The sequence below is a fragment of the Pantherophis guttatus genome, chromosome 7, assembly GCF_059756535.1.
Source record: "Pantherophis guttatus breed Tessera chromosome 7, ASM5975653v1, whole genome shotgun sequence".
NCBI lineage: Eukaryota > Metazoa > Chordata > Lepidosauria > Squamata > Colubridae > Pantherophis > Pantherophis guttatus.
Window position 1 is genome coordinate 1,446,840 of NC_142069.1, and position 23,004 is coordinate 1,469,843.

At 47.4% G+C, this 23,004-nt stretch overlaps 1 protein-coding gene across 1 annotated transcript; it reads left to right on the forward strand.

Annotated features, from left to right (window-relative positions):
* Positions 1-99: 99 nt before the first annotated feature.
* LOC132710967 (uncharacterized) lies at positions 100-21,231 on the forward strand. Its single transcript, XM_087873497.1, has 12 exons — positions 100-161; positions 975-1,048; positions 1,611-1,708; positions 3,152-3,289; positions 4,516-4,630; positions 5,256-5,341; positions 13,539-13,711; positions 14,140-14,213; positions 16,228-16,325; positions 18,445-18,582; positions 19,674-19,785; positions 21,051-21,231. The coding sequence occupies exons 2-12, from the start codon at positions 991-993 to the stop codon at positions 21,134-21,136; spliced, it is 1,176 nt and encodes a 391-aa protein (XP_087729623.1). The 5' UTR covers positions 100-161; positions 975-990; the 3' UTR covers positions 21,137-21,231.
* The last annotated feature ends 1,773 nt before the right edge of the window (positions 21,232-23,004 follow it).

Consider the following 23,004-nt stretch of genomic DNA (forward strand, 5'->3'; position numbering starts at 1 on the left):
ACAAGCTACATCCTGGTTGTTAAACCAAAACTCTCTTTCTCTACCCCCCCACAACAGAAATCTACCCCTGCCCTGCCTATAAATGCCTCTGTTTCCTTTGCAGGAAGGAAGCTTTGAATTGCCACCGTACAGACTTGCTAATCCAGGAGGCAAAGGGACAGGTGAGTGCAGCTCTCCCCCCTGTGGGCACAACTGACAGGTGAGGGCCCTGCAGCAGATCGCTCCTGTATCTGTCTCTCTCCCCCTGAAGGGACCTCTTGCAGGGGGCTGCAGGCAATCCTTATGTTCCAGCAGGGGATCTGGGAGGCAGGGACCAAGGGATCTTATTGGGGGAACTCCAGTGGTGGGGGAGAGAAAGAGACCCAAAGGAGATCCTTTCTTAGGAACTCCCCCCACCCAGTCATGACATGCCAGTGCAGGATTCACTCTAACTCTTTATTTATTTATTTATTTATTTATTTATTTATTTATTTATTTATTTATTTATTTGTCCAATTTATATGCCGCCGTTCTCCGTAGATTCAGGGCAGCTTACAATGCATTATAGCAATAGCCTGCATACTTTTTTTTTGTACATACCTGCTTATTAGGGCTTTCGGCTCCCCCTAAGCAGTGTTGTTCTATACAAAATTGGCTTATTGCCCCCACAATCTGGGTCCTCAATTTACCTACCTCGAAAGGATGGAAGGCTGAGTCAACCTTGAGCCTGGTGAGACTCGAACTTGCACTAATTGCAGGCAGCTAAGTGCTAGCACTTAACAGAGCTTTAGTCCGCTGCACCACCGAGGCTCTTTAAAGCCGTTATGAGACCAAGGAGGGAGAAATGGGGGCCAGATGGGGAGGGCACCACTGTGAGACAAACTATGGGGCTCCCGGCTTGGGGCCAAGTGGTGATGGGGTCCCCCTTCCTGGGGAGTCTCTCCCAGAGGCCTTGCTCCCCCTTCTTCATCTCCCCTTTTTGCTCTTCTCTGCAGGGAAGGAAAGAAGAGCATGCAGCCATTCATCTTTGTGAGCCTCGGCTTCCTGGTCGTGACCCTCTCCTTAAGTGGTGAGTTCGAGCAGGGTCTCTTGTGGTCCAGAGACACCAACTCTCTGGCCTCTGAACCCCCTCCTGATTTGGCACCCACCCCCACCCCCACCCCAAATATCCTCTCGCTGAAGTTGCTTTGGTTCTTGTTTGGTGCAATTTAGACCCCACCTTCTCTCTCTGCCCCAGGACTCTTGGCAAGATCTCCCACTTTCCAGCCTTCTGCCCTCACCCCCCCGAGACCAAACGGGCTCAGTTGGGGCCTTGGGGCCCAAGTCCATAAAGGTTCTTCTGATTCCTGAACTGGGCATGAGAGGCCAAGGAAAGTGGAGAGGTTCACACGGGACTTGCCGCTTCGGGGAAATTAACCAAGGCTAAACCTCACCAGGCTTTGGACAATTTGCAAATGCAGTCACCGTGTCTGTAACCCAAGTCAGATTTAACTGATTGTCATCAAAGATGGTTATACTTACTGTAGTAGGTCAAGAATGTTCTGCTGAATGTCCTCCTCCTCCTCCTCCTCCTCCTCCTCCTCCTCTTCTCCTGTCCATCTTTTCATTGGGTTTCCTCTTTTCCCACACAGGAACTACAGCTGATCCCCAGTGTCCCTTCAATTGGTCCTTCTATAATGGGCATTGCTACAAGGTCTTCAAAAAACTCAAGAGCTGGAACAATGCAGAGGTTAGGAATGTTTGTGTGTCTGTGACTCTCTTAGCCCAGGCAGAGGAGAAGTCTAAGCAGAGCCTCCCAAAGCCCCCCGGAGTCCCCTCTGGCTACGATGAAATGGAGGGAGACTAGGCTGGGTGTGTGAAACGTGTATGATTATAAGTTCAATGCAATTATTCTATGGATTCTTCTTCCTCTGAGTCCACTTGAACTTCCCTTCTCCACTTTTTGAGCCCGGAGGAAACGGTGCCAGGAAAAGGCTTGATGCCCGTGGCTGCCAATTCCTCCCCTGTCTCAGGGCATAAGATTGGCGGATGGCAGCAGCCTTATTGGTAGCATATGGGGCCGATTAAGGGCACGGAATTGCACTTTCCTGGTTTGTTTTCCTGCCATACATCTCCACCAATGCCTCTCCTTGATGTGGGATTTTTAAAATTTAGTTTTATCCCATGTTTATTATTTTTTACAAATACCTCAAGATGGCCAATACACACAATAGGCTTTCCTCCTTCTGTTTTCCACACAATAACAATGGCACAGTGGCAGATAGGATAGCACTCCAGAGGGTCAACGTCATTGCCCAGAGAATCCTTTGTTGCCCTCCCCCCTCTTTGGAAGAGCTTTATAGCTCCCACTGCCTTAAGAAAGTTCATTCTTACAGATCCATCTCATCCTGGGCACTCTTTTTTTGAACTATTACCATCTGGCAGACGGTACAGGATAATAAAAACAAGGAGAATAGAATAGAATAGAATAGAATAGAATAGAATAGAATAGAATAGAATAGAATAGAATAGAATGGAATGGAATGGAATGGAATGGAAAGGAAAGGAATGGAATGGAATGGAATGGAATGGAATAGAATAGAATAGAATAGAATAGAATAGAATAGAATAGAATAGAATAGAATAGAATAGAATGGAATGGAATGGAATGGAATGGAATGGAATGGAATGGAATGGAATGGAATGGAATGGAATGGAATGGAGAATAGCTTGACTCCCTCTTCTTTGGGGCAGCCCCTTGAGATATTGGAAGGCTGCTATCATGTCTCCCCTAGTCCTTCTTTTCATTAAACTAGCCATGCCCAGTTCCTGCAACCGTTCATCGTATATTTTAGCCTCCAGCCCCCTAATCATCTTTGTTGCTCTTCTCTGCACATTAGGAGATAGGTTCAGTTGTAATGTCAAAATAAGAATAGATTTATATAAAGAATTCAATGGTAAGCTATAACTATTATGACACAAAAAAAAATTGTACTCAGACAACACATTGACTAATGAACGATGAAATGTTTGTTTTAAAGGGAAAAAAATAAAAAACTTTTACAAAAAAAATGATAATAATAAAGTCAGGTCCCTGCTCTTTTCTTTTCTCACATGCACCAATGCGGAAGCAGAGGCCACCTAGTCCTTCTCTACCGAACAACTGTCTTTCTCTGTTGTCGTTCTCTTCCAGATGTTCTGCAGGAAACAGGAGGAAGGCAGCCACCTCGCCTCCATCCAAAGCTGGGCAGAGGCAGCTTACGTGGCCAGGGTGGTCTCCCACGATGTCTTCCTTCTCAATGTCTGGATCGGACTGAGTGATCCACGGAAAGTAGGTCCTTTCTGATGCTAGTCTTTATGGATTCACCTGGACTGTTGCTAAGGGGTTTTATTGTTGAATCCTCCAATAGGAGATAGAGAGCCTTGGACAACACAATAGAAAATAGAAAAAACTTTTACTCCCATTCTCTCTCTCTCTCTCTCTCTCTCTCTCTCTCTCTCTCTCTCTCTCTCTCTCTCTCTCCCCCTTACCAAATCCTTCCTGCCCCACTGAAGAACTGACTGCTGTCTTTAAAGCCCCAAAGGGACGGATCCTGCCCTGGCCCCCATCTCAGCATCAGGGCCTCCCTTCCTCTTCATGGCCCCTTGGGTGGTCTCCAAACCTGGTGGGCCATGAAGTGAGGGACTGCAGGGCCTGGCCTGGGAGGGCTGTTCTTTCCTCTCCCTTTTTTTATTTTTATGCAGAAATTCCTCGTTTCTGTTACCCAGAGGTAGGATTCAGCCAGTTCCAGCCAGTTTGAGTGAACTGGTTGTTACATTTTAGTGCAGTTTGGAGAACCAGCGAACCGTCTGCGGCCGCTGCCTCTTTGCTGAGGCAAAGAAGGATTGGCATCAGCAGGCGAGTGTCTCGGGGTGGAGTCATGCCCAGCTGCACCAACATAGGCCGGAAGTTCCTCATTTCTGTTACCGGCAGGTTTTCATCTTCTGCTCTGTTGCATTTTCAATTCCTGAAAAATATATGAATATATATTTGAACATATACAAAGAAGGGGGTTTCCCTGAAGTTTTGCTCAGCTCCTGATGTCTTTGTGAACAGAAATATTCAATTTCTGGCAACAACAGAGGAGTAGTCTGACACACACACACCCCACTGCCTTAACTAACCAACTAACTACTTCTAGGATGCTTTTCCATTCCTAAGTGCCCCAATTCCCGATAGCCCTGGGGTTCTGTTGGTGGTCCCCCAACCAGTTAACTTTAACCCTATTTATCTTTCTGACATCAATCAGTATCATCTGGAGCTGTCACCAAATGGTGACTTCATAGAGACCTCCAGGTAGTTTTCTTCTATTTCTTTCCCTGCATCTCCTGATTGTCACCTCTCCAAGCATTTACCAAGTTTAACCCTGTTTACTTGTTCCAGGTTAACTGAGATCGATTAGATAGATGGGGGAGAGAGGGGGAGTATTTGCTCTGGCCCTTGAAACCTACCAGCTCTCTGCCTCTGGGCCCTGAGTAGCTCCTCGGTTAGCTCAGGTGGCTTCTCTGTCATTCTAGCAACGCACCTGGGCGTGGAGTGATGGCTCCAGGTTCAGCTACAAATCCTGGAAAGGAAGAGAACCCAACAATTTTTTGTGGAGAGAGTACTGCGTTGAACTGTGGAGCTTGTCAGGTAAGCCGAGGTGGACGGGAGGGAGCCGAAGGTTGCTTCCCACAATGGGGACCCAAGGGAGCCTTCTGGCAAGCCTTGGCCACCGATGACCTTTGTTGACCTCTTGGAGCTCTGAACCACCACACTCCTACCCTCTGACAAGGGAACCCAAAACATTGATAGGACACACCATTAACCATGAAAGCCAGGGTTTCTTCAAACACTCAAGCTGTAGAGCCAAATTATTACAGGACTAAAGTTAAAGGTAAAGGTTCCCCTCGCACATCTGTGCTAGTCGTTCCTGACTCTAGGGGGCAGTGCTCATCTCCGTTTCAAAGCCGAAGAGCCAGCGCTGTCCGAAGACGTCTCCGTGGTCGTATGGCCAGGATGACTCAATGCCAAAGGCGCACGGAACGCTGTTCCCTTCCCACCAAAGGTGGTCCCTATTTTTCTACTTGCATTTTTTACGTGCTTTCGAACTGCTAGGTTGGCAGAAGCTGGGACAAGGAACGGGAACTCATCCCGTTAAGCAGCACTAGGGATTCGAACCGGTGAACTGCCGACCTTTCAATCGATAAGCTCAGCATTTTAGCCACTGAGCCACCGCGTCCCATTCTTTAATGAAAATTTCTCTTTTGCTACCCAGGGTATCTCAAATGGAACGATCAGAATTGCGGATCGCTGCGTTATTTCATCTGCAAGTTCCAGCCACAGGGTGAGGGAAGCACCTGGTGAAGTCTGGAGAGACAAGGAAGCCCCCCCGCCGCCTGCCAAAATCTCCGCTCTGCACCCCATCTCTTCATGGATGCTTTTTGTAGCTTGATCTGACTTTGCTCCTCCTGATGGGCCAGAAGGTCAAATAAAAACCTATCCAACATAACTGGCCTCCTTCATTCTGCAGAGCCAGGAGACTGTTGAGGTCCGAAGTTCCAGACCCCCCAAATCGTCTGCATGGATGGCAAGGCTTGGCCTTGAGGGGTGTTTGGGTGGGGTGTCTCATTAGAAGGACCACTCATTGATGCTATGATGCTTTCTTGGACGTCCACCTCAAGTCACTCTGGCCACGCAGAGGTCAAGTAGGGTCTGTTTATTTCTCACTCATCCCAGGGTCAAAGGGGCCCCCAACGGTGCAGGTGAACTCCAGCCCTGCCCTCAGTTTCCCCTCAGCCTGGATTCCCCAGCTCCATAAACTAGGTCCTAGCTGACCCACGTGGCAAAGAGGGAAGCAGCTATACCCACGAGCCTTGGTAGTACAGGGGTTTAAGGCACCCTGTTATTAAGCTGGTTATTAAGACCAGCTGCCTGCAATTACTGCAGGGTTCGAATCTCGCCAAGGCTCAAGGTTGACTCAGCCTTCCATCCTTTCAAAGGTAGGTAAATTGAGGACCCAGATTGTGGGGGCAATAAGCTGACTTTGTATAAAATATACAACAGGATGAAGGCTATTGCTTAACGCATTGTAAGCCGCCCTGAGTCTCCGGAGAAGGGCAGCATATAAATCAAATTAAAAAAAAAAAAAAAGTCCAGAGTTCCAACACCCAAAGAACCATCAGAGAGTCAAGTCCAAAGAGGGTTGGACTAGAAGACCTCCAAGGTTCCTTCCCGCTCTGTTATTCTGTCTGTTATTCTGTCCACAAGCAAAGTCCAAGGTTCAGAGTCCAAAAACACAGTCCAGAGTTCAAGGAACAGGGAGTTCAGGGAAGCCAGGAAGGTGCACCCCAAAACGAGCAGGATTTCCTGACAACCCCCCCCCCCGTCCCCAGCTGTTCCTTGGGAGGAGAGACGGGGCTGCTTCTTCGCAGGCAGCCTTGCTGACCTCCTCTGTGCCACTTTGCTCTCCTCCCCTGTGAATCGAACGGGGGAGGCAGCTTTTCCCCATCCGACGTGGTCTGGAGCCTGTCATGTCCACTGGCCATCTGCAGCTGCTCCACTCCTGCAGGCAGCTGTCTGTCCGGTTGGCCAGCCCTCCCCCCTTCCAGGTGGTCCTGGGGCCGCCTCGTCCTCAACCCCTGGATGATTTTCAGCCAATCACCAGGAGGCTGAGAGTTCTAGTTCTGCCTTAACCATGAAAGCTGGCATTGTCGACCCAGATAGAGACTATAAAAGCAGAAAAATAAAAAATAAAAGAACGCCCTTGCCTAAAAGTTTCTTTGATCTGGTGGACGAATTAAATTTGATTGAACATTGCATCCCTTCGACAGACAATACTCCTTCTATTCGAATGCACAGAATTCCTGGTCTAGAATAGATACGGTATGGGCCACTAGGAAATTAGGATTGGAAATTAAGAAGGTCGACATGGGCACAAATGCCTGGGCAGGCCACAAGCTTCTCGAAATAAACTGGCAGTATAGGAAGAAGAGGAAACAACAAAGATGGAGATTACAGACGAATCTACTGAATGAAAAAGAGTTTACAGTTAAATTGAATGAAGAAGTAAAGCACTTTTTTATGGAAAACGGTAACCAAGGTACGGCTAGAGAAATCGTTTGGGATACCATGAAGGCCTATGTGAGAGGAGTGACTATATCTTATATGGCGTTTAGAAATAAAGAAAAAAGGAAGACCAGGGAATCCCACACCAAAAGATTAGAAGAAGCGGATAACAAACTACAGCAAAATCTGGGAGACGAAGTGGCCAAGCAAGAGTGGATGATGGCGAGACATAGGCTGAATATTTTGGATCAGGAGGAGATAGTGCAGAAAATAAAAAGAACAAAATATTATTACTATGAGAACGCTAATAAATCCGGAAGGTGGCTTGCATATAAATTAAAAAAAGAGAATGAAAAGAGTCAAATTTTCGCATTAGAAGATTCGAAGGGTAACCTCCTGACGAAAGAAGAAGATAAATTAGAAAGAACTAGAGAATTTTATGAAGCTTTCTATAAAGAAGAAGAGATTGAGCCAGTTAAGGTGGAACAATATTTGATGGATGCAAGCCTACCCCACATAACAGAAGAAGAGAGGGAAATGTTGAATAACAAAATTACAATAGAGGAACTCAAAACTGCCCTTACTAAAATTAAAAAGAACAAAACCCCAGGTCCAGATGGACTACCAGGGGAAATTTATATAAAATTTGATGAAACAGTACAATTAGAATTACTAGAAATTTTTAATGAGGTTTTGGTTGGCACAAGAATCCCGGATACATGGAGGGAAGTGTATCTCACTCTCATATTGAAAGAAGATGCAGATCCGAAACAGATTGCAAATTATAGACCCATCTCCTTACTAAATTCAGATTATAAATTGTTTATGAGTATAATAGCCGAGAGGGTGAAATTTTTTTAAATCGTTGGATCCACCAAGACCTTGATAGTATGAGCCTTGATAGTACAGTGGTCTAAGCACCCTGTGATTAACACAGCTGCCTGCAATTACTGCTGGTTCGAATCTCTCCAAGGCTCAAGGTTGACTCAGCCTTCCATCCTTTCTAAGGTAGGTGAAATGAGGACCCAGTTTGTGGGGGCAATAAGCTGACTTTGTACAAATATACAAAAGGATGAAGGCTATTGCTTAACCCACTGTAAGCCGCCTTGAGTCTCCGGAGAAGGGCGGCATATAAATCAAATTAAAAAAAAAAAAAAGACCAAAATGGATTTCTCCCAGGGAGACAAATGAGGGACAATCTGAGAACGGTTCTAGATGTCATAGAGTATTACGAGCAACATCCTGAAAAGCAGCTGGCGCTAGTATTTGTGGACGCCCAAAAGGCGTTCGACAACCTGAATTGGAGCTTTATGGTCAATCAAATTAACTTAATGGGATTTGGAGCAAATTTTAGAAAAATGATTGAGAATATTTACCACAATCAGAGGGCGAGTATATTGATGAATGGAGGCAAGACCCGAACATTCCAGATCCAAAAGGGAGTAAGGCAGGGATGCCCCCTATCACCTCTACTTTTCATTCTGGCATTAGAAGTGCTGCTTAGGAAGATTAGATCGAATAAAGAAATTAAAGGGCTAGAGATTAGGAAAGAAATTTTTAAAACGCAAGCTTTTGCTGATGATGTGGCTCTAATATTAGAAGATCCTTTAGAATCTGGCCCTAAATTATTACAGGAAACACAGAAATATGGAGAAGTTGCCAGCTTTAAACTTAATAAAACAAAAACCAAAATAATAGTGAAAAACGTAACAGAAGCATATAAGAAAGAGTTGGAAGATACTTTAGGCCTCCAGGTAGTGAAGAAAACAAAATATTTAGGAATATGGATTACATCGAGGTATTCATCATTAAAAGAAGATAATTACACTCCACTATTGCAAAAAATATATCAGGACTTAGACAGATGGAAAAAGTTAAAATTGTCTTTCGCGGGTAAAATAGCAGCTATTAAGATGAATATTCTCCCTAAAATTACTTTTCTATTCCAAAGCATACCGGTGAGTCTGGATAAAAAAAATTTCGTAGACTTTAACAAAAGAGTTAGGAATTTTTTATGGGAGGGGAAGAAGGCGAGGATCTCATATAACACACTGCAGGGGAAAAGAAACATGGGCGGCTTTGGACTCCCTGATTGGGAAGCTTACCAAAAGGCAGCGAAATTAGTCTGGATCAAGGAGTGGGTCACATTGCAAGATAGGAGAATTTTGACCCTAGAGGGTCATGATTTACAAGAAGGGTGGCACGCCCATTTGTGGGACCCAAGAAACAAGAAAAAATCTTATTTTCATAAACACAAAGTAAGAGAGACCCTTATACAAACGTGGGAGGCAATTAGGCAGCGGTTTTACACCAAAGTACCAAATTGGCTCTCTAGTATGGAGGCTTTGTCCTCCCCAAATAGAAGAGATATTACAAAATTTGACACATACAAGGATTTATTAGATGAAAACGGGACCCTCAAATCGCTGGACATACTGAGAGACCAAGGATTTAATCTAGATTGGTGGAACTATTTGCAGATAAATTCAAGGTACCAGAAGGATAGGGATCAATTTGGCATAGAAGCAAAGTATGAAAATCTAGATAAAATTTTGTTAGGGGTGGAAAAGAAAATGCTAGCAAAAATATATAACCTTTTACTAGATAAAGATAGGGCTGAAGATATAGCTAGAAACCAATTAATTATTTGGGGAAAAAAACATTGGATATAATTTAAATTTTAATGATTGGGAAGAGGCCTGGAATAGAAATTATAAAATGACCAAAGCCGCAACATACAGGGAAAACCATTACAAGATGCTCCATAGGTGGCACCTAGCGCCAGCCAGACTTGTGAAGATGTTTCCTAACGCCTCAGCAACCTGTTGGAAGTGTGGTAAGGAGATCGGCACCTTCTATCAGATGTGGTGGACCTGCTCAATGACAAAAAGGTTCTGGTCTAGAATTCGAATCTGGTTACGGGAGATAATTGATGTGGAATTAGATTTATCCCCCGAAATTTTTCTCCTGGGAATAATCAGTAATGGATTTACTAAGGAAAAAATTCAATTTATAATACACATTACGACAGCGGCCAGATTAGTCCATGTGAAATTTTGGAAAGAAAAAACCATACCACCGGAGGAAATTTTAATAAATAAAATTTTAGAGTGCGCAGAAATGTCAAAACTAACGAACGAGCTAAACAACGACAAGGAGTCTAAACACCAAGTAGTATGGGAAAGTGGAATAAATGGTTAAATAATAGGATAAAATCATGATGTCAGGGTATGCTTATTATTATGCTTATTACTTGCAATTTAAGTGTGAAGTATATCTGATATATATCTTGTAAATATGTACAAACACTGCACTTCTGATTTTAGTAGAGATTTGTTGTTATTCTTTTTTAATTACAAAACTAATAAAGTATATTAAAAAAAAAAAAAAGAAACCTGGCTATGTGACTTTGTGTTATCAACGCTTCGTTGAGTGAGGGTTACTTCCCCACCGCCTTGAAAGAGGTGGTGGTGAGGCCTCTCCTCAAGAAGCCGTCCCTGGATCCGGCAATATTGGCCAACTATCGTCCTGTCTCCAACCTTCGCTTTATGGCGAAGGTTGTTGAGAGTGTGGTCGCACGACAGTTTCCGCAATTCCTGGAGGAAACATCTTATCTAGATCCGTTCCAGTCGGGTTTCAGGTTTGGGCACAGCACAGAAACGGCATTGGTCGCGTTGGTTGATGATCTCTGGAGGGCTCGGGACAGGGGTTGTTCCTCTGTTCTGGTCCTGTTAGACCTCTCAGCGGCTTTTGATACCATCGACCATGGTATCATGCTGCACCGGCTGGAAGAGTTGGGGGTGGGAGGCACCGTGTTGCGGTGGTTCTCCTCCTTTCTCTCCGACCGGTCGCAGTTTGTGTTGGCAGGGGGGCAGAGGTCGACCTCGAGGCCTCTCATTTGTGGAGTGCCGCAGGGATCGGTCCTCTCGCCCCTTCTGTTCAACATTTATGTGAAGCCACTGGGTGAGATCATCCGTGGCTTTGGGGTGAGATACCACCAGTACGCTGATGACACCCAGCTGTACATCTCCACCCCAGGCCACCCCAACGATGCCCTTGAAGTGATGTCCCAGTGCCTGGAGGCTGTACGGGTCTGGATGGGGAGGAACAGGCTCAAGCTCAACCCTTCCAAGACTGAGTGGCTGTGGCTCCCGGCATCCCGATATAGTCAGTTGACTCCATCACTGACTATTGGGGGCGAGTCATTGGCCCCCACAGAGAGGGCTCGCAATCTGGGAGTCCTCCTGGATATGCAGCTGTCCTTGGAGGAACATCTGACGGCTGTAACCAGGGGGACCTTTTGTCAGGTTCGCCTGATTCGCCAGTTGCGGCCCTTTCTTGATCGGGATTCCCTGTGCACAGTCACTCACGCCCTCGTCACCTCTCGCCTTGACTATTGCAACGCTCTCTACATGGGGCTCCCCTTGAGGAGCACCCGGAGGCTCCAGCTGGTCCAGAACGCAGCAGCGCGGGTAGTGACGGGAGCAGCATGGCGCTCCCATGTAACACCGCTCCTGCGCGAGCTGCACTGGCTCCCAGTTGTCTTCCGGGTGCGCTTCAAGGTGTTGGTTATCACCTTTAAAGTGCTCCATGGCATAGGGCCTAACTATCTCCGAGACCGCCTGCTGCTACCAACGACCTCCCATCGACCCGTGCGCTCCCACAGAGAGGGCCTCCTCAGGGTGCCATCAGCCAAACAATGTAGGCTGGTGACCCCCAGGGGGAGAGCCTTCTCTGTGGGGGCACCTACCCTCTGGAATCAGCTCCCCCCAGAGATAAGGAGAATCCAAGACCTCAGTGCCTTCCGTCGCGCCCTTAAAACCCATTTATTTAAACAAGCCGGGCTGGCTTAAGATGAAATTTTTAACTGTTTTTAAATGTTTTAAACGTTTTTAATTGGTAAATGAGTTTTAATTGGGCCAAATTTATATATCTTTTAATTGTTTTTAATATTTGTTCTGCATGTTTTTTTAATCTGGCTGTACACCGCCCTGAGTCCTTAGGGAGAAGGGCGGTATAGAAATCCAATATAAAATAAAATAAAAAAAATAAAAAATCCAATTAAATTAATTTGGCCCACAATTAAAAGCACCCCTGTATAAGACCCATAATTAAACAATTTAAAAATTAAAACAGTTTAAAAGAGTTAGGCCAGCCCGGCTTGCTGGAATAAAAACATCTTTAGGGAACAGCGAAAGGTGAAAGCTTGGCCCCCTCTCTGCCTCCGACTCAGAGCCCTCGTCCTAGCCCTCCCCAGACTCCAGGACTGGCCCACCCCAACCTCCCTACTGTCCAAATCTGTTGCCAGCTGTGCTGGCCACTGGCGGGCCACAACACTTTGGGCCACTCACAAGGACGCTATGAGTTCTTGGGACTAAGACTGTATGTGCGTTTGTGTGCATTTGTGTGTGTGTATGCAGACATACATCTGCATATGTGTGTTCATAAATGTGGTTTTATGTAGAACATTTTGCAATATGGGATGAGAAGGCTTTTGACGTGGTAATTCCCGCACATGACATTTGATCCAATCCAGCCTTGGATTGCTTAAAGTTTTCGCTTCCTTGTTCCTTCTCCACTTCTCCTTCCTGGTTTTCTTCTCAAAGGGAAGAAGACCACTTTTGGCACTGTGCCACTGGGTGTCACAATGCTTTGTGGGGCTCTCTTGTTCAGTTGCTAACACTAAGCTTGCCAACCACTAGTTTAAAAAAGTCCGTGCTGCTCTGGGGGTTTGGGAGGATCCTTGTTAAGTGGCCTAAGATCCTGGAGAAATCGCAATTTGTTGTCGTTAGAGTTTGAATGCGCCCTCCGGGATAGCTACAACTGGAAGGTTTTCCATGGGTGCAGCTATAATGATTTCATTGAAATATGAATCCTGACCCATTGAAACATTGGACACTTTTTTAAAAAATGGAGGAAGTAAATTAATAAAATGAGCTGCTTCCCATGAAGGGAGAACCCCCACCAAGTGATGGTTCGGAGCTTCTCACACCAGCAAAACTTCATCAAGATTCGCACAACATGTTGATCAGCTCGGGGAAATCCTTTCAGCGGTGTTAACGCAAATCACAAGGCTTCCTTAGTTACCCTGTGGCTTAGTGTGTCGTGCAGAGGAAGACAGGAACAGCAAAATCCATCTTCCTAACCTGGGTTGAGGTCTTGGCCTATGGTGGGAATGCAGCGAAGGCTTCTCTTAGGAGGATGCTGGGAGCTGTTCATCTCTGCAGTTGCCAAAGTTAGGAAAGTCTGGCTCACAAAAAGAGAAAGTCAGCCTGTCAACAACAGCCGCAGCACCCAGAGGAGGTGAGGGGGCAACTTCCCTTATCTGGATGCAGGGGGAGTGAGGGGTGAGCTAGCTATGTGTCCCAGGGGCTGAGCAGGAGCTGGACTGGATGGCCTCAGGGACTGTTTTACAATTGGCAGGATTTTCTGTCCTGGCAGAAGATAAATCCTGTCAGATTAAAGCTCTTTTGTGCTACTTCCTGGTGGTTAGAAAAAAAACTCCCTTCTCAAGCAATTTCCTTCTCTCCCACCGTGCCCCTCTCCCCTCCCCAAAAAATCCACCCCCCTGACTTTCCTTGCCTATAAATGCCTCTGTTCCCTTTGCAGGAGAAAAGCCTGGAGTTGCCACAGACAGACTTGCTACCTGTGGAGGCAAAGGGACAGGTGAGTGCGGCTCTCCCACCTGTGAGCACCTGACAGGTGAGGCCCCTGCACCAGGTCCCTCCTTCTTCTTCTCTTTCTCTCTCTCTCTCTCCATCTGAAGGGACCTCTTGCAGGGGGCTGCACGCGATGTCCAGATTCAGCAGGGCATCTGCAGGAGGGTCCCTCAGGCAGAGAGTGAGGGATCTGTTGGGGATCTCTGGGGAGAGAGAGAGATGCATAGAAGAGACCTTCTCAATCATTACACAGCAGGGAAGGGTCTGTGGACCACCAAGGCTGTGACATGACCAAGGAGGGAAGAACAGGGCCCAGCTGAACAAGCGATTCCAAGCTTGGTCCCGGGTTGAATAGGGGGTCCCTCTTCCTTAGGGGGGTCTTCCCAATGGTCTGCCTCCCCTTTCAATTTCTCCCCTCTTTTATTGCCTCTGCAGAGAAGGAAGGGGAACCATGGGGCGATTCATCTTTGTGACTCTCAGCTTGCTGGTCGTGGCTTTCTCCCTAAATGGTGAGTTTGAACAGGGGCTCTCGTGTCCCGAGAAGACCATTTTCTTGCTTCTGAGCCCCTTCCTGAGTTGACCCTCCCAGCATCCTTCCTCTCCCTGAAGTTGCTTTTTCGTTTGGCTTCTTGTGCAGTTTAATCCCACCTTATATGTCTGCTGAAATCCGTTTGCAGAGATAAAAAGCTAAACTTCTTCTTGTTGTACCATATCTGTCATTGGACATTGGCCATCCTATTTTTATCAACAGCCGCATGAAAAAATGCTGCTGAGTTTTGTCCAAACCAGTCCCTTAGATTTTGAAGCCATTAAGATTCTTCTTCTTCTTCCTGGACCTCCTTTGCCTTCAATCTTTCCGTGGAGGATGAAGTGAAGGATGCCGTATTTTTCTGGGTGCCACATCACATGTCCTAAATATTCTAACTTTTGCCTTTTTTAATGGTTTTCATGATTTCCCCAGGCGGCTTATCCCCTCCTCCTCCCCCAAAAGCCAATCTGCATTAATGCAATTGAAATGCACAATTAATTAAAAGTTAAAACCTTGGGATAAATGCATGCATTTATTATTAAGAGTGGCCCCCACTTCTTGCTAAGGATTTTGCTCCTTTGGATCCACGCAAAAGTTTACACCCAAGAGGTGGCAGGGCATCTTCCGAAGGGGCTCCCCTGCGCAGTGGGCAGAAGGGGGGAAATCCCCCAACGAATGACCCCTGAAGACCCTGGAGCAGTTGTGGGGCGTCTATAGTAGGAGGCCAGCACAAATCATTCAGGACTGACCCGCATTCTGTGTGTGTTGCATTGGACAACAGCCTCGGTGCTGCCTTCTTCAGCAGTTGAAATTTCGAGAGGGTTTCAAGGGTAGCCCCCGATGAAGCCCATTGCAGTAGTCTGGACAGCTTGTGAGACTTTCTCAGAGAGGTTTGCATTTCGCACCCTAGAGCCACGTGTCCGAAGGTTAAAGAGGCTTAATGCCAGGCCTGCCTCAGCTTGAACCTCTAAGTACAAACGACAGCAATAGCAATATCCCTTAGACTTCACAGGGCTTCACAGCCCTCTCTAAGCAGTTTACAGAGTCAGCCTCTTGCCCACAATAATCTGGGTCCTCATTTTACCGACCTCGGAAGGACGGAAGGCTGAGTCAACCTTGAACCGGTCAGGATCAAACTCCTGGCAGTGGGCAGAATTAGCCTGCAATACTGCAGTCTAGTCACTGTGTCTCCAAAACCCACCCACCCTTCCTTCCTTCCTTCCTTCCTTCCTTCCTTCCTTCCTTCCTTCCTTCCTTCCTTCCTTCCTTCCTTCCTTCCTCCCTCCCTCCCTCCCTCCCTCCCTCCCTCCCTCCCTCCCTCCTTCCTTCCTTCCTTCCTTCCTTCCTTCCTTCCTTCCTTCCTTCCTTCCTTCCTTCCTTCCTTCCCACTTAGCAATAGCACTTAGACTTATATACCGCTTCACAGTGTTTTCCAGCCCTCTCTAAGCAGTTTACATATATCAGCATATTGCACCCAACAATCTGGGTCCTCATTTTACTGACCTTGGAAAGATGGAAGGACAAGTCAACCTTGAGCCAGTCAGGATCAAGCTTCCAAACAATCGTGTAGCAAGAGTGAAGTGATCCCTGACACTTAATCTGGTTCGTGAAAGAAACCTATTTAATAATAATAATAATAATAATAATAACAACAACAACAACAACAACAACAACAACAACAACAACAACAACAACCTATTTTCTGGCTTTGCACCGTCCACTGAATGATAAAGTAACCCAAGTGGACAAAGTCACACAAGATATGAAGCTTCCAGGGAATTAACCAGGATTAATTTTAACCAAGGTTTGGACAATCTGCAAATGCCACAACAGGTCAGTTTCAATTTACTGTCATCAAAGATGTTGGCAACTCAGCAGGTTAAACGTGTCCTGCAGACCCAGTTTCCTCCTCTTCCTCCTCCTCCTTCTCCCCCCCCCTCCTCCCCCTTTTCTCCTGGCCATCTTCTTATGGGGCTTCCTCTCTTCCCTCACAGGAACCGGCGCTGATCACCCTTGTCCCTTGGACTGGTTCTCCTTTGAGCACTTTTGCTACAAGCTCATCAAACAATGGAAGACCTGGGCCGATGCAGAGGTTAGAAGTGCTTGTGTGCCTGTGAATCTCCTAGCCCAGGCAGAGCCCCTGGAAGACCCCCAAAGACCCCTCTGGCTGAGCTGAAGTGGAGGGGCACTCAGCTGGGTGAAAGTAGCAAAAGTAGCAAAAATGCAGATATTCTATGGACTCTCCTTCCTCCTTCCTCCATTTGAACTTCCCTTCTTCAGCCTTTGAGCCCAGAGGAAACGGTGCCAGGAAAAGATTTGATGCCCATGGCTGCCAATTCCTGCCCTGCCTCTGGGCATAAGAGGGGCAGAGGGCAGCAGCCTTATGGGTGGCCTATGGGGCCGATGAAGGGCAGAGATCGGAAGCTTTCCTGGTTTGTTTTCCTCCACTCCTGCCATCCATCTCCCCCAAAGCCCCTCCTTGATGTGGTTGGTTTCTTTGTTTATATCCCCTCTTTATTTTTATTTTTTTTATAAATAACTCAAGTTGGTGGACATAGCCAACGCTCCTTCTTCCTCCTATTTTCCTCCCGACAACATCCCTGTGAGGTAGCTTGGCCCAAGAGGGAGCGGCTGCATTGCAAAGAAGTTCCTTTCACCCCCCCCCCAAAGTAGGGGTGGGCTGCTTGGGGTTCGCAGGGGTTCAGGGAAGCTCTAGCTAAGATTCTGTGCAGTTCAGAGAACCCCCCAAATCCCACTCCTGGCTGGCCCCACCCACCCCGCCTGCCCCTCCCAGGAGTCCCCAGGTGGCCCGTTTTGGATGCAGGCAAGTGCAAGGTGTGCACGGAGGCTTGTGGAGGGCAAAAAACAGGCCTACCGGAAGTTCAGGAAGGCCAGAAATGGGACTGTTTTTGGCCTCCAGAGGGCCTCCAGAGCCTGGGGAGGCCGTTTTCACCCTCCTGGAGGCTCGAAAAAAGCCTCCGGAGCCCAAGGAGAGCAAAAATGCCTCCCCTGCCGTGGTGCAGGAGGCTGACTAGGCCACGCCCACTATGGCCACGCCTACCCAGCAACCGGGCAGAGAACCCCTTGCTAAAATGTTTGAAGCCCACCCCTTCGCATCCCCCCCTCCACAGAGTTCATGACAGACTGCCACTGCTTGGCAGCGAAACCCAAGCGAGTGTAAAGTGGCATCTGACAGATGGGCAGTAGCTGGCATGGAGGCCTCCCCAAACATTCAAGGCTGAGATGCATTTGGCCACCTCCAAAATTTCGCATACTCTTCCTTCTGCTCCTCTTGGAAATTTTGTGCAAGACACACCTTTGTTGAGCCAGAGGGGACCCCACAGTCCAGACACAAATGAGGAGCGGGGCATGTAGAGCCCACTGCCTAAAAGGCTGGTCCTGGGTTCAACCTTAATTAAAGGGGAGGGGGCAGACATTCTAACTTCTGAATCGGGAATTGTTCAAAAGCTGAGGACGACGACAAGGGTCTACTAGCAATAGCAATGGCACTTAGACTTATATACCGCTTGACAGTGCTTGACAGACCTCTAAGTGGTTTTGCAGAGTCAGCATAATTGCCCCCCAACAATCTGGGTCCTCATTTTACTCACCTCGGAAGGATGGAAGGCTAAGTCAACCTTGAGCCGGTCAGGATTGAACTCCTGGCAGTCGTCAGAATTAGCCTGAAATGCTGGATTCTAACCACTGCGCCATCAGATAGATAGATAGATAGATAGATAGATAGATAGATAGATAGATAGATAGATAGATAGATAGATAGATAGGTGGGTGGGTGGGTGGGTGGGTGGGTGGGTGGGTGGGTGGGTGGGTGGGTGGATGGATGGATGGATGGATGGATGGAGGAATGGAGAGAAAGGAGGGAGGTAGATAGAGATATAGAAAGATAGATAGCAATAACACTTAGACTTATATACCGCTTCATAGTGCTTTACAGCCCTCTCTAAATGGTTTACAAAGTCAGCATATTGCCCCCAACAATCTGGGTCCTCATTTTACCGACCTCAGAATGACGGAAGGCTGAGTCAATCTTGAGCCTCCTGAGATTCAAATTGCCAAATTACAGGCAGCCGGCAGTGAGCAGAATCAGCCTGCAGTACTGCACACTAACCACTGCGCCACCACGGCTCATGGTGGCTCTACTTTCTTTCTCTGTTGAACGAGGGTCTTTCTCTGTTGTCCTTCTCTCCCAGACGTTCTGCGTCCAACAGCAGAATGGCAGCCATCTCGCCTCCATCCAAAGCTGGGCAGAGTCAGCTTACGTGGCCAATGTGGTCTCCACCAATGTGCGCCTCACCAGTGTCTGGATCGGACTGAGTGATCCAGAGAAAGTAAGTCCTTTCTAATGCTAATCTTTATGGATTCACCTGGACTGTTTCTGATGGGTTTTATTGACAAGTCCTCCAATGGGAGTCAAAGATTCTCTGTATTGAGTGTTCTTGCCTTGGACAACACCATAGAAAAAACATTTACTCCCATCTGGTCTCTCTCTCTCCCCCTTACCAAATCCTTCCTGCCCCACTGAAGAACTGATTGGTGTCTGCAAAGCCCCAAAGGGACGGATCCTGCCCTGACCCCCCATCTCAGCATCAGGGCCTCCGTTCCTCTTGAGGGCCCCTTGGGTGGTCTCTAAACCTGGTTGAAACTCTGGTGGGCCATGAAGTGAGGGACTGCAGGGCCTGGCCTGGGAAGGCTGCTCTCTCCCCCGTCCTTTTTTAAAAATTTTATTTTATGCAGAAATTCCCCATTTCTGTTACCGGCAGCCTTTCGTCTTCTGCTCTGTTGCATTTTCAGTTCTTGAAAAAATGCTGGATCATATACAAAGAAGGGAAATTTCCCTGGAGTTGAGCTCAGCTCCTGGTGACTTTGTGAATTTGAAATATTCATTTCTGGCCACAACAGAGAAGTAGGTCCCACCCACCGCCCATCAAAGTAAATAAATAAATAAATGAAGATACCCAGGATGCTTTCCTATTCCAAATTGTCCCCTATAGACATGGGATTCTTCTATGTCTGGTCCTCCAGTCCAGGAATCCTTGCCTTTGACCCTATTTCTCTTCCTAAGATCAATCAGTATCATCCAGAGCGATCTCCACGTTGGGCATCAAGCCAAGTGGTTCTCTAGCTGAGCTGGTGACTTCATTGATACCTTCAAATAGTTTTCTTTCAAGTTGTCTTTTCACTAGATCTCCTGATTCTCACCTCTCCAAGCCATCACCAAGTTTCACGCTGCTTGGCTGTTCTAAGTCAACTGAGATTGATGAGAGAGAGAGAGAAAGAGAGAGAGAGGGAGGGAGGGAGGGAGGGAGGGAGGGGGAGAGAAAGAGAGAGAGAGAGAGAGAGACTATTTGGTCTGCCCCTGGGTCTTGAATAGCCAGAGCCCCCTCCTCAGTTGGCTAACGTGGCTTCTCTGTCATTACAGAAAGGCACCTGGGAGTGGAGTGATGGCTCCAAACTCGGTTACACATCCTGGGCACGAAGAGAACCCAATGACCTTGATGATAAGTACTGCGTTGAGCTGTCCAGAAGGTCAAGTAAGTCGAGATGGAGGGGAGGGAACCGAAGGCGTGCTTCCCACAACGACAACCCAAGAGACCCTTCTTGCAACCCTGACCCCTTCGCCACTGATGACCTTTGTTGACCTCTTGGACCTCTGAGCCGCCACAGTCCTATCCTCCATTCAGACAAGGGAACACAAAACATCCATGGGACACACCATTAAACATGAAAGCCAGGGTTTCTTCAAACACTCTAACTGTGTTTGCAAATTATTACAGGGCCATCAGCTCATAATTAAACAAACCATCTCCATCTTCACCTACTTCCTCAGGCCATCGTTGTCCGAGGACATCTGGATTGGCATGGGCTCTTTCCTTGCTTTAATACTTTATCAAATGTCTATTCCCATTGCAGTGAGTTGAATTGTATATAGATATACAATTATTATTATTAACACAGTTATAAACTAGTCACAAGAACAGTCTAAAAACCAGTTTGTTCTAATGGTTAAGGCACCAGATTAGAAAGCAGGAGTCCTGCCTTAGCTGTGAAAGCTGGCTGGGTGACTCTGGGCCAATCACCAGGAGACTGGGAGTTCTAGTTCCACCTTAGGCATGAAAGCTGATTGGGTGACTCTGGGCCAATCACCAGGAGACTGGGAGTTCTAGTCCCACTTTAGGCATGAAAGGCAGCTGGGTGACTTTGGGCCAATCACCAGGAGATGGTGAATTCTAGTCCTGCCTTAGGCATGAAAGCTGGCTGGGTCAATTTGGGCCAATCACCAGGAGGCTGGGAGTTCTAGCCCACCTTAGGCATGAAAGCTGATTGGGTGACTCTGGGCCAATCACCAGGAGACTGGGAGTTCTAGTCCCACCTTAGGCATGAAAGGTAGCTGGGTGACTTTGGGCCAATCATCAGGTGACTGTGAGTTCTAGTCCCGCCTTAGGCCTGAAAACCGGTTGGGTGACTTTAGGCCAGTCCCTTTCTCTCAGCCCAACCCACCTCCCAGGATTGTTGTTTTGGGGCAAAGAGGAGGAAGAAAGTGTGTGTTTTGTGTGATTTATAAAAATAATAAAGGTGGGATGCATATGAGTTAATAAAAATAATTTTTAAAAAGGTAAAATAAAATAAACCTGATGGCTGGGTATGTTATTCAAGTTCCAACACCTTGTTGAGCCCTCCCTCTTCCCATTTTTTGGCACTTTCGTGTGTCCTCCTGGCCAAGAGGGAGGGGCCATCGAAGGGGTCTTCTGGATCAGTCTGCGGGATTCACTGGAAAACTTTCTCTTTCGCTGCCCAGGGTATCGTGGATGGAAAGCTGTCGACTGTGAATCCAAGCGTTTCTTCATCTGCAAGTTACAGCCGAAGTCTGAGGGAGGCACCTGATGAAACCTGCAGAATTAAGGAAGCCCCTCACCCACCCACCCACCGACCTGCCGAAATCTCTGCTTTGCATCCCTTCGCCTCATGGATGCTTTCTGTAGCTTGGATCTGATTTTGCTCATCCTGATGGGCCAGAAGGCCAAATAAAGTCTGTCTTAGCACAACCAGCCTGGTTTATTCTGCGGGAGCCTGTTGAGGTCCGAAAGTGAAGACTTCTACATGGCGAGGCTTGGCATTGGGGGGCAAGGGGGGGTGCTATCTCAACAGGAGAACCATCGGTTGATGCTTTGAGGCTTTCTTGCACGCCAAACCTCATTTTAATTGGAGGCTTACAGAGCTTACCGAATAACAGAGTTGGAAGGGATCTTGTAGGTCATCTAGTCCAGCCCTTTGCCCAAGCAGGAGACCCTACACCATTTCTGACAGATGACAGCCCAATCTCTTCTTGAAAGCCTCCAGGGATGAAGCTCCCACAACTTCCGAAGGCAACTTCTGTTCCATGGGTTGATTGCTCTCACTCTCAGGACATTTCTCCTTATTTCTAGGTTGAATTTCTCCTTGGTCAGTTTCCATCCATTACTCTTTGTCTGGCCTTCGGGTGCTTTGGAAAATAGCTTGACCCCCTTCCTCCTCTCTGTGGCAGCCCCTCAAATATTGGAAGATGCTCTCCTGTCTCCCCTGGTCCTTCTCTTCACTAACTAGCCAGGCCCATTTCCTGCAACCGTTCTTCATATGTTTTAGTCTCCAGTCCCCTCATCATCCTGGTTGCTCTTCTCTGCACTTTTTCTAGAGCCTCAACATCTTTTTTATAATGTGGTGACCAAAACTGGATGCAGTACTCTAGGTGTGGCCTTACTAAGGCTTTCTAGAGTGGTATCAGTACCTCACTTGATCTTGATTGTATCCCTCTGTTAATGCAACTTAGAATTGCAGTGGCTTTTTTGGCTTCCACCACACACTGCTGGCTCACATTTAATTGGTTGTCCACTAAGGCTCCAAGATCCCCCTCCCAGTTACTACTGATGGGCTTCAGCACCAATTTACTGCCCCCAAAGCTGATTGACTCTTGTGATCACACTTCTGGGTATGAATGCAGCTTCCTGGTAGAAGAACATGGGGTGGGATGATGGGGTGGGTCCCTGGGATTTTAGGGTCTCTGGTCAAGGCCTGGAGGAGGCAATGGATATCCTTTTGGTTGGGGTCCCACCTCCCCAACCAAGATCTGAGGGGGCTCTATTATGGGAATAGCTGGCAGAAGCAAGGGTCATGCCAGGTGATTATTCCGTCAAGCCCGAAGACCACCGAGATGCCCCCTGCCCCTGATTTGTCTCCAGATGGACCGTGGTGACCAACTAAGAACTGCTGTGGCCGAATGCAACTTTGTAGAATGCTGAGACCCCTCTCCTCCCCTCACCTCCCCCAGCCCCTCCATTTGGATTTGCTGCAGGTTGAAATGTTTTCAGGAGGGTCCCAAGAGTGACAGCCCCTTCAGCCAATCATTGTGGGGGGAAAATGTTCAGGCACAAAAACCCTGGATTTTTTTCCCCCTTGTCCCTCTGCACCCCCAACTCTTTTTCTTGTAAGACTGAGTAGGCAGGGTGGACAGGAGCCCCAGTTTGGACTGGGTGAGACCCAGGGTGCGCAAGAGGTTAAAAAGAGGAGGCTAAAGACCAGGAGATCACACCAATTACGGTAGCTCTGCTTTGGGCACAAAACCAGCTGGGAATTTGGGGCTGGGGCATTCTCTCTCAGCAGGGGATCAAGGCCTCCATGAAGGTGCCTGGGGGAGCCCAACCCCCCACCAGGCCCATTCACAAAAGACAAACACTCAGATGTGTTCAAAAGAGGGTTTATTGTCACCCAGAAGGCAA